General features: G+C 44.8%; 1 protein-coding gene across 5 annotated transcripts in view; it reads left to right on the forward strand.

Annotated features, from left to right (window-relative positions):
- gtf3c3 (general transcription factor IIIC, polypeptide 3) overlaps positions 1–9,525 on the forward strand; it is an 88,884-nt gene extending 79,359 nt beyond the window's left edge. For 3 of the 5 annotated variants that reach the window (XR_005459741.1, XM_038789107.1, XM_038789108.1), the window contains 2 exons: positions 4,520–4,672; positions 8,732–9,525. Coding sequence is in view for 3 of the 5 variants with exons in the window: in XM_038789107.1 (XP_038645035.1) it covers positions 4,520–4,672; positions 8,732–8,854 (276 nt within the window). In the remaining 2 variants the exon portion in view is untranslated. Of the gene's footprint in view, positions 1–4,519; positions 4,673–8,229; positions 8,364–8,731 lie in introns of those variants that run through there. The other 2 variants (XR_005459742.1, XM_038789109.1) reach the window with 2 other exon arrangements.
- Positions 9,526–11,532: the final 2,007 nt, after the last annotated feature.

Below are 11,532 nucleotides of genomic sequence, written 5' to 3' on the forward strand. Positions count from 1 at the left end.
CCTGTTGACCCCTGCTGGGTCCAAGATTGTGATCCCTCCTCTGTCCTTCACTCTCCTTATCTCCCTAGCTGCCTCTCTTTTCCTGAGCTGGTGCGCCAGCATTCTATTAGCCTTCTCTCCATACTCATATAGCGCCCCCCCTCACCTTCCACAATTGCTCCACCGCCTTCCCCGTAGATAACAAGCCAAATTCCACCTGTAGCCTCCGTTGTTTCTTCAGTAATCCTACCTCCGGGGCCTCCACATACCTCCTGTCTACCTGAAGTATTTCCCTGACCAACCTATCCGCCTCTGTCCTCTCTTCCTTCTCCCTGGGCCTGAATTGAAATCAGCTCCCATCTGACCACTGCCTTTAGTGAGTCCCAAACCATTGCTGCTGAGACCTCTCCCGTATTATTAATCTCCCGGTAGTTCTGGGTGGATTCCTTCACCCGCCCGCAGACCCCCTCGTCCGCTAACAGTCCTACATTCAGTCTCCATTGCGGGCGCTGACCGCCCTCCTTGCTCACCTGTAGGTCCACCCAATGTGGGGCATGGTCCGACACCGCAATCGCCGAATACTCTGTGTCAGCCACCCCCGCCAGTAAAGCCCTGTTCAAAATAAAAATGTCGATCCGGGAGTACACTTTATGTGCATGTGAGAAAAAGGAGAACTCCTTCGCTCTTGGCCTTCCAAACCTCCATGGGTCTGCCCCACCCGTCTGCTCCATGAACCCCTTTAGTTCCTTCACCATTGCCGGCACCCTGCCTGTCCTTGAACTCGTCTGGTTCAGCCTTGGGTCAATGACCTTATCGAAGTCCCTCCCCCTGATCAGCTTGTGTGAACCAGATCCGGGATCTTCCCTAACATCCGTCTTACAAACTCCACATCATCCCAGTTTGGTGGATAGATATTCGCAAGAATCACTGGCAATCCTTCCAGCTTCCCGCTAACATGATATATCTACCCCCACATCCACAACTATTCTCCCCGCCTCAAATGACACTCGCTTATTAATCAGGATCGCGACCCCTCTAGTCTTAGAATCGAGCCCCGAGTGAAATACCTGCCCGACCTATCCCTTCCTCAGTCTGGTCTGATCAATTACCCTCAGGTGTGTCTCCTGCAGCATTACCACGTCCCCTCAAATGTGCGAACACGCGAGCCCTCTTAACCAGCCCATTCAGCCCTCTGACGATCCACGTGATCAGTCTGGTCGGGGGGGCTTCTCATCTCCCCCCTGCCGATCAACCATTCCCCTTCTTAGGCCAGCCTCCAGCTCGTGCCCCCCACTCCCTCCGCCCCGCCCTCAGGCAGCCTCCATCCTCGACCTCCTATTTATCTCGAAGCAACAGTCCCTCCCCTGTCAGCAGAGCAATTCCCCCCTCCCCCGTTAACAGCACAATAAATGCAACTTCCTTCAACAAACAAAACATCTGCTCACCCCCCACTGCACTTCTGTGAGCCAACCTGCCCAGCTAGCTTGGTGATTACCCCCTATGGCGCCAGACATCTTGCCTCCTATTGTTCCCTCCCCCTGCTCGGACATACCTATTCGAAAGGCACATTTCCACCCAAACAGACCCAAAGAAAAAAATCAAAGATTCACCCACCCTTCCCCCACCAGTATAAAGTTAACACACAAAACTTAGCAACAGCCCAAAAAATATGTTACAAAGGGCATTTCTCATGCAGCAACTCGAAGTAAAATTGCCGCTCTTCATAGGTGACCCATAAATAAGCTGGATAAAGTAGACCAAACAGCACCTGCCTCTTGAAAAGGATCGATTTCACTCGGTTGAATCCCGCTCGTCTCTTGGCCAGGCCCACACTCAGATCTTGGTAGATGCGCAGAATGTTATTCTCCCACATACAGCTCCATGTCTGCTTGGCCCAACTCAAAATCTGTTCCTTACCCAGGAATCTGTGCATTCATACCACCATCGCCCTCATTGGCCATTTAACCACGGCAACCTCGCAAGCATTCTGTGCGCATTGTCCACTTCCAGGAGTCTAGAAAACGACCCCATACTCATTAACTTCTCAAGCATATTCGCCACATAAGCCCTTGCATCCGCTTCCTCATATCCATCAGGGAGGCCAACGATCCTCAAGTTCTGCCGACGGGACCTATTCTCTAGGTCCTCCACCTTGACTTGCAGCCTTTTCTGGTGCTCTTTTATCAGCCCCACCTGCGCCTTCAGCACAGTTAGATGTTCCTCATACTCAGCCACCATTTCCCCCACCCTCTGGACCGCCCAATCTTGGGCCTCCAGTCTCTGCTCCACCCGAGTGATCGACTCCTTGATCGGGTCCAGGCATTCCTTTTTTGCTTGGCAAAGCCCTCCTGAATAAACTCGACCAGCTGGTCCGATGTCCACTGGGCCACTGAGCCAGTAGTCTGCAGATCTGCCATGCGTTCCCCTGCTGCAGAATCTAAACGTGCCTGCTCGATTCGGTTCTTCGTTCCCTTCCGCCCACTTTTGTACCGTGTCTCCATACACTGGGTGGGATTCCTCCTCTCGGTCTCATCCACCACCGACCCCTCAAACAAATTCCGAAAAAAGTCGGGGGAAAAAGGTCCAAAAAGTCCGTCACAAGCGGGAGCCATCAAATGTGCGACCTAGTCCCTCATGGCCGCCACCAGAAGTCCCGCAATGACCATTTCTAACAAGAAAAATTCTAACAATCCCCCCATGACATTCAATGGTATTAGCATCACTGAATCTCCCACAATCAACATCTGGGGGTTACCATTGACCAGAAACTTAACTGGACCAGCCATATAAATACTGTGGTCACAAGAGCAGTTCAGCAGCTAGAAATCTTGCAGTGAGTAACTCAGCTTCTGACTCCCCAAAGCCTATCTATCATCTACAAGATACAAGCCAGTAGTGTGACGGAATACTCCACTTACCTGGATGAGAGCAGCTCCAACAACACTCAAGAAGCTTTGTCAGCATCCAGGACAAAACAGTCCGCTTGATTGGCACCTCATTCACAAGCATTCACTCCCTCCACTACTGACTGGCTTCAATGGGTACCATCTATACGATGCACTGCAGGAGCGCACCAAGGCTTCCTTAGACAGCACCTTGTAAACCACGACCATTACCATCGAGAAGGACAAGATCTGCAGATGCATGGGAACAACACCTCCAGGAAGTTATTTTTGAAACCATTCTGACATGGAAATATGTTGTCATTCCTTCACTGTCACTAGGTCAAATTCCTGGTACTCCCTCTCTAACAGCACAGTGGGTGTACCTATATGACATGGGCTGTGACAGTTGAAGAAGGCAGCTCACTACCACCAAGGATAATTAAGGATGGGCAAAAATTGCTTGCCTAGCCAGTTACAACCACATCCCAAGAGTGATTTTTTTATAGTGAAATGGTACTTATCTGGTACATCAAGAAATATCATAAAAATAATCTTTATTATCACAAATAGGCTTGCATTAACACTGCAATGAAGTTACTGTGAAAAGCCCCTCATCGCCACATTCTGGCACCTGTTTGGGTACACAAGAAGAATTAAGAATGTCCAATTTGCCTAACAGCTCATCTTTCGGGAGTTGTGGGAGGAAAGTGGAGCACCTGGAGGATACCCACGCAGACATGGGGAGAACATGCAAACTCCACACAGTCAGTGACCCAAGCCAAAAATTGAACCTGGGACCCTGGAGTTGTGAAGCAACAGTGCTATCCACTGCTACCGTGTTGCCCCATCATATTGGTGCTGATTATAGACACTGCTGAGTTGAAATTGGGATATTACCCTGCTGGGTTTTTTTCTCTTACTCAAACAATGATACAAATTTGAACATGGAGAAAGTTTATTTTCAAATGAAGAATCCATGAAACAAGTCTACTTTGAGAGTGGGGAGGAAGCAGCAATATTTAATGCAGAGAAGCGCCGAGGGAAGTCGGGAACTTGAAGGCAGGGAATAGCTAGGTAGTTTTTATTTCCTTCTTGCTTGTGGGGCAGTCATCTAACAAGTCATTTAAGCATGGAGTGAAAAGTGCATTAACAGCAACTGTATGTCATCAAATGTGCTGGTCTTGCTCGTGGTGTCATGTGGGCTTGTAGTTGCATTTAAAATTAATGGTTAGCATAGCAATTATAGCTTTAAATTATATAATGAATTTAAAGTGTTTTTTAAAAATCACCCATAGTGAACTAAGTCATAGAGAAAAGGTGTGACTAAATGCTTGTCTGAAAATACGTATTTCGAAAAGTTTTTAAAGAGAGATAAGAAATGGAAAGACTTGGGGATTTGAGGAGTGAGTTTGAGGTAACAGACTTAAAGCAGCTGAAAGTTATGTCCTCTATGAGTTGATAAAGGGGATGGAGTGAGATTAACAGAATGTGGGAGAGACATAAAGCTTGAGATGTTTGGAGATTGGATGGATTGTCCATGAATGATTTGAAGACATTGAATTTGATGCTTTGTAGAACATTTGTGAAAATGACAGGGGGGATAGCAAGTAAACCAAGTCTTGCTGCATTTCATTGACTCTACGTTTGTATTCTAGGGATTCTCCTTTCTGACGCGGTACATGGAGCTTCGAGGTCCCTGCCAAGAAGTATACTATAATATGGGACGTGCATTACATCAACTGGGGCTGGTGCATTTTGCCATTCATTATTATGAAAAGGCACTGGAGCTCCCACCTCTTCAATTGGAGGTATGTAACATGTTAGAAATCTAAATAGGTAAAAAGAAAAATTCCGCTCTTACTCAAACAATGATACTCACACATGGTAGAAGATCCTGAGAACAAACCGAGGAATCCACCAGTTAGTTGTGACTTTAATTTCAGCAGATACTTTGAAAGGTTTTGTACTTCCACATGGCTCAATTAGGTACACTTAATATGAAACAGCCAGAGAAACCAGGAACTGGCGCAAAAGGGGCTGGTTTAGCTCACTCGGCTAAATCGCTGGCTTTTAAAGCAGACCAAGCAGGCCAGCAGCACGGTTCGATTCCCGTACCAGCCTCCCCGGACAGGCGCCGGAATGTGGCGACTAGGGGCTTTTCACAGTAACTTCATTGAAGCCTACTCGTGACAATAAGCGATTTAATTTAATTAATTAATTAATTTAATTTAATTAAAATTTCAGCCTCTGTCTTTGTCAGGTTAGCTAAACACAGCCAGGCAGCAAATTTGGCTTCATTGCCCCTTGCCTACAGATAGGAAGAGGTAACCAGTGTTCCCACTGATTGCAATCCTATGTGTACGGAGGTTTAGCCTACTGTATGGGTACTGATTGTCTATACTTGCAGATGAAGGCTGGGCTCTTGGGAAAATGACTAGAATTGTTATCTGTGGAATCATCACCCAAAGCGAAAGGTTTAAATGGTCGATCCCATATTATTTTAATAATTTTATGCTCTTTTGCTCATTAAAAGGGCTTTGGAAAAAAATGTTAAAATATGGAGGTTTTGTTTCAAGGCAAAGTGCTTTCAGACAAATGTGTGTCCTTTTAAATAAAGGATATAGAGATACAATGTGTTTAAAATGCCAATAAGGGGCAGCACGGTGGCCTAGTGGTTAGCACAACCGCCTCACGGCGCTGAGGTCCCAGGTTCGATCCTGGCTCTGGGTCACTGTCCGTGTGGAGTTTGCACATTCTCCCCATGTCTGCGTGGGTTTCGCCCCCACAACCCAAAAATGTGCAGAGTAGGTGGATTGGCCACGCTAAATTGCCCCTTAATTGGAAAAAATAATTGGGTACTCTAAATTTAAAAAATAAATAAATAAATAAAATAAAATGCCAATAAGCTAGAAAGTTTTGCCGCTGTTTCACCAAGGACCATGACCGATTTATTAGCTTGTCTTGATACTCCTAACTTGCATTATATTGGTGGGTGTCTAGCTCTCAGTGCTCAGCTGGGATGTTCCATTATAAACAGTATCCCTGAGTTGTGAACAAAAGGAGCTGAAACAAAAACAGAATTACACAGTGACCTATTTTTGAAACAGCAAACTGTGAGGGCAATCTTTCCTTGAACTCAAATAGTTAGGATGCAAGCTGACGGTTTGAAGTTTCCCCCATTCATACTGTGACTGAAAGCGTTAAATTATGAAGACAGGTTGCATAGCTGGGGGTCAATTAAAAATTTTAATAATTGAGATTGATAGAGTTTTGTAATACCAGGGTATTAAGCGATATTGAGCCAAGGTGGGTAAATGGAGTTAAGATACAGATTACATGATCTAATTGAATGGCGGAAGAACAGGCTTGAGGGCTGACTCCTTTTCCTAATTATTCAAATGAGTATTTTATTTAAGCTGAGCAAGCTGATCTATTAATGTAAGGAAGTGTAGTCTCTTTGTTAATTAGTATTTTGTGAAAATGACCAGAATTCAGTAAGTTCAACGATCATTTTGCTCAATATATTCATTTGCTATATGCAAATTAACTGCATGTACCTAGTTTTGGTCTGTCTTCCAAAAATTGAACAAAAATAGATGAGGGCTATCAGTGGAGTAGGTATGTGATTGTGACAGGGGTGCTGTAGGGGAGGCTAGTGGCGCTGGTAAGTGTATATGGTCCCAATTGGGATGATGTGGGATTCGCGAAGAAGGTGTGCGGGGCCATCCCAGACTTGGACACACACGAACTGATAGTTTGTGGGGGTGGGGGGGGGGGGGGGGTTGCTGGAACTTGGTGCAGGAGCCAAACTTGGACAGGTCACAGCCGCGCTCACTGGTCCCATCAGGGGGGAGCGAAGGCGCTGGCTGGGCTAATGGTGGAAATGGGAGGGGTGGACCCTTGGAGGTCTCTGCAACTGAGGGAGTGGGAGTACTCGTTTTTCTCGGCAGTCCATAAAGTATACTCGCGGATCGACTTTTTCATGGGGGGGGGGGGGGAATGCTTTGCTGGCTGGGGTTATGGAGTCGGAATACTTGGCAATTGCAGTATCAGATCATGCTCCGCATTGGGTGGATAAGGTACTGGAGAAGGAGATGGTACAGAGACTAGGGTGGAAGTTAGATGCGGGACTGTTGGGGGACCGAGGGTTCTGTGACAAAATTTAAAAAGTAATCGAAGAATATGTACGTTTTAACTGCACGGATGAGATGTCAAAGGCGGTTGTCTGGGAGGCTTTAAAAGCCGTGGTGAGAGGTGAAGTGACCTCGTTCAAGGCTAGGCTAGACAAAGAGGAGAGGTTGGAATGTCAGAGGGTAATAGATGAGATGCTGGAGGTAGACAAGAGGTATGCAGAAGATAGGGAGCCAGCGCAGTTGGAAAAGAGGAAGGAACTCCATGCGAGCCTTGACCGACTATCTACCAGGAAAGCAGTACGCAAATTGAGGCGATCAAGGGGGGCAGGTAACGAGCATGGAGAGAAGGCCGTATGTTGGCAGATCAGCTCCGTAGGGAGGCTGCGGCAAGGGAAATTGTCCAGGTGCGGGACAGGGCAGGAAAGTTGGTGGTATCTCCAGATCAGATTAACAAGGTCTTTAAGCAATTCTATGAGAGGTTGTATAGGTCAGAGCCACCTGGGGGAGGCTAGGAGATGCAGGAATTTCTAGACGAGCTGGAGTACACGAGGTTCGGGGAGGGGGACAGGGCTACATTAGAGGGGGCGATAATGGAGCAGGAGATAAAAGATGCAATTGGGAGGATGCAGTCGGGGAAGGTGGCAGGGCCGGATGGGTTTCCGGTGGAATATTATAAAAAATTCAAAAATAAGCTGGTGGGGATGTTTGAGGAGGCGATAGGGAAGGGGGTGTTACCACAAACTTTGGGGCAGCCATCGATTTCCCTATTACTTAAGAAAGATAAGGATCCGACAGAGTGTGGGTCTGTATGTGTCAATGGTGACTATGGGTGATTCCTGATTCCTTTTTATCATTTGTTTATGTTAACATGCGGGCCAATGTCTGGGGTTTGGTGGGATAATGGGATTGTTGTTATTGATATGGGGATTGACATTACATTCGTTACTGATTATTGTTTATTGTTGGGTGTAAACTTGGGAGAAAATGTGAAAAAGGAGATTTTAAAAAATATTTTTAAAAAATAGAATAGATGAGGGCATCTTGGAAAGAGGCAATATCTAGTTCACTCATCAAAATGTGACGCAGTTGTATATCCCCAGTTACCTATTTAAAAAAAAAAGATATTCAATAAAATAAGTGAACTCCAGTCAGTAAGCGGCTGGTGTTACTAGACATGAGAAGATGGCTGCAGCAAACTAAAATTTGACTTTTATCCAAATTATTGCAAATAGGTTATCAACAGAACTGTTCACTAGAACCTTAAAGGCCATGACCCTGTACACTCAGCATGTAGTCACCCATGTGACAATGCAAGATTAGTTGTCATTAGAAAATGACAGTGCCATTGAAATGAGGTATTTGAAATAATGGATTATTCTTTATTGATCAGAGTTACATCTGAGCCTGTGTTAAATCTGCATTTTTGTTCTTTTGTTTCCATCCTTTTGTTTCACAATGCAGTAAGATATTTGATGCCACTGGCAATAATTAGGGTGCTATGAAAAAAACTGGTAAAAATGGGTGGCTATCCTGTTTGCAAGCACGTCATAGTGTATTGAAGCAACCATAATCTCTTGTTATAACTCTTTTATAGTCTTTCGTGAAACATGTTAAATAATTATGTAAATTGGTACATCTAAGTCCAACAAAAATGAATGTGTGTAGTTTTTTGTTGTACAAATGACGAGAGGAATTTTAAACTGATTGTATTTTCAAATGTATTTTTTGTTGCAGGGAATAGACGATGATCAAGTCGATCTAAAACGAGACATTGCTTATAATCTATCACTAATTTATCAGAATAGTGGAAACATTGATATGGCTCGAAAACTTATCTATAAACATTGTGTTGTATAATTGAGAGATTGGTTTACAGGGTCAAGATTAACCTGCATATTTTATGTATATTATCTTATTGATTTGGACTGTTTTTTATTATTATTTAAGATCATTAAAACATTTCTGAAAATGCTCAAAGTGCACATAGCGCGCAGAGGAAAGCGTTTGCCCTCAAAAGGCAAAGTTTCCACCACCAACTGTATTTATACCAGCATAGTGAAAATCATTGCAAGATCTGAGACGAGACTGTAGATTTTACTACTTTTTAAAAGCTAATCTTCCACTGCTGGTGGGTTGTTAGATCTGCCATTATTTTCCAACCAATTAATTTAATTTGGGTTCATTTTCATCCTACTGAAATCATTAACTTTCTTGTCTAACACCGTTATCACAAGCTACGTCAAGAGAAACCTGAATTGTAACATTGTCGACCAGAGGACACACAGGAAAAGTCTTATCTCTCTGAATAACTTTGCACCCCTCCCCTCATGGTCCATCTTGGGTTGAGAATCATGGGTACTGAATAGCAGATTAGCACCACATTACACCACTCCAGTGCTTAATAATCATGTGATTACATCAATAATTTGTTGCATATTTTATGTCAAAATTGCAAATGGCACCTTGGAATCAGCAACCCATTATTTTTATGGAAGTATTGATGAATAAATGCCGAACGAGAAACCCAACAATTTGCAATTTGTGAAACTGTGAGGAAAGGATACTTCACCCGAGGAGTGATAACACTGACCAATAGGTATCTTTTGTGTTAAAGCAAACTTTAATTTAAACACAGAATCAATCACATTAACAACCGAGTAATAGCTTTAGTTAAAATTTCAAACAGTTCTTAGATAAAAGGAAAAATGTTTACTTATATAATATACTTCACTTGCATTTCTCTGTGCAAAACCGTTAGAGAGAACCTTCCAGGGTCCAGCTGAAGTCCTGTCTTGTCAACCTAAAATCCTATGGCAAACTGAAAAACTGCTGACAGACCTGGTTCCACACATTAATCACATCATAAGCATTCTTTGGTCTCCTCCCACTAAGATATCCTACGACCTGTTTATCCAGGACTAAGCACCATCCCTCATAAATTATCTACAACCTCGCTTCTCCACCCAGTACCTCAATGTGGTTGGGAGATCTGATGCAGTTCCTAAACTTCAACAAAGTCAAGTACACCATGAGTGGAGCAACTGAGAGATTTTACTGAAGATGGCAGCCGTTTGGTTTATATTTCCTCTACGGATCTCGCCGGCCAGGTATTCCATGAGCCCAGTGGTGATGTCGACCATAAGGATGTGGGGGCGATGGAGACAGTATTTGGGGCTGGAGGGTGCCTCAGTGTGGGCACTGATCTGTGATAACCACAGGTTTTCACCGGCGGGGCTGGATGTGAGGTTTCGGGGTGGCGGTAGGCAGGGATTAAGTGCTTTGGCAATCTGTTTATTGGGGGAAAATTTGCGAAGTTGGAGGATCTGGAGGGAGAGTACGAGTTACCCGGGGAATGGCTTTTAAGACCTGCAGGTTCGGGATTTTATAAGGAGAGAGGTGTCGTCCTTTCCCGGGCTGACACCCCTGGGGTTGCAAGACAAGGTGCTGTCGAGGGACGAAATAGGGGAAGGGAAGTTTTCAGATGTCTATAAGGAATTGATGGAATGGGAGGGAGCCCTCAGAGACACCAAGCACAAGTGAGAGGATGAGCCGGGAGTGAGGTGGTGGCCAAGACGTGGGCAGGGTGAATGCGTCCTTTTCATGTGCGAGGCTAAGCCTCATCCAGTTCAAAGTGGTACATAAGGTGCATATGACATTGGTGAGGATGAGTAGGTCCTTTGAGGGGGTAGAGTATAGGTGTTGGCAGTGCACGGAAAGGCCTGTGAATCACGTTCTGAGCGTGTCCAAGATTGAGTGGGATCTGGCAAGGGTTTTCGGACTTGATGTCCGAGGTGCTGGGTATGGAGGTGGTCGCAAGACCAGAGGTGGCAATACTGGAGGTGTTGGGAGCCTAAGGGTGAGAGGCTGATGTTTTGGCCTTTGCCTCCCTGATACCTCAGAGATGGATCTTGCTCTGGTGGCAGGACTCGTAGCCACCGAAAGCAGGGTGCGGATGAGCGACCTGGTGGAATTCCTGAGGCTGGAGAAGGTTATGTTCATCTTGAGGGGGTCGGTGGATGGGTTCAACTGGAGATGGACTTGATCTCTTTAAGGAGGTTTGAGAGGGCAGCAAGGGGGTAGGTGGTTGGGGGGAAAGGGGGTGTGAGAAGGTGGTGTGCGGGGAGTGGGTGTTGGTTGTTGATTGAGTTGTTTCGTTCTTCTGATTTTGTATATATGTTATTCTGATTGGTTGTGTTTTGTCTTTGTATTATGTAAAATGAAAATGCCTTGAATAAAAACATTTTTAAAAACGGGATGGGGAGAGGGTTTAGATATTTTTGAAGGAATGGTAGGGAGGATTGGGGGATGTTATTCTGATTGGTTGTGTTTTGTCTTTGTATTATGTAAAATGAAAATGGTTGAATTAAAAAAAAAAATGATCTACACCCCAGGCATCCTCCAAATCAAAACAATGTTCCAATAGCCATCTATCTGTAAACAGGTAAATGGTTAAAATGATAACCAAACTTTTACAACGTTTTAATCACAGCTTTAGCAGACATACTGCTTGTATGTATCTTAAACCAGGGTTTTTA

This window comes from Scyliorhinus canicula, chromosome 2 (assembly GCF_902713615.1).
Source record: "Scyliorhinus canicula chromosome 2, sScyCan1.1, whole genome shotgun sequence".
NCBI classification, from domain to species: domain Eukaryota; kingdom Metazoa; phylum Chordata; class Chondrichthyes; order Carcharhiniformes; family Scyliorhinidae; genus Scyliorhinus; species Scyliorhinus canicula.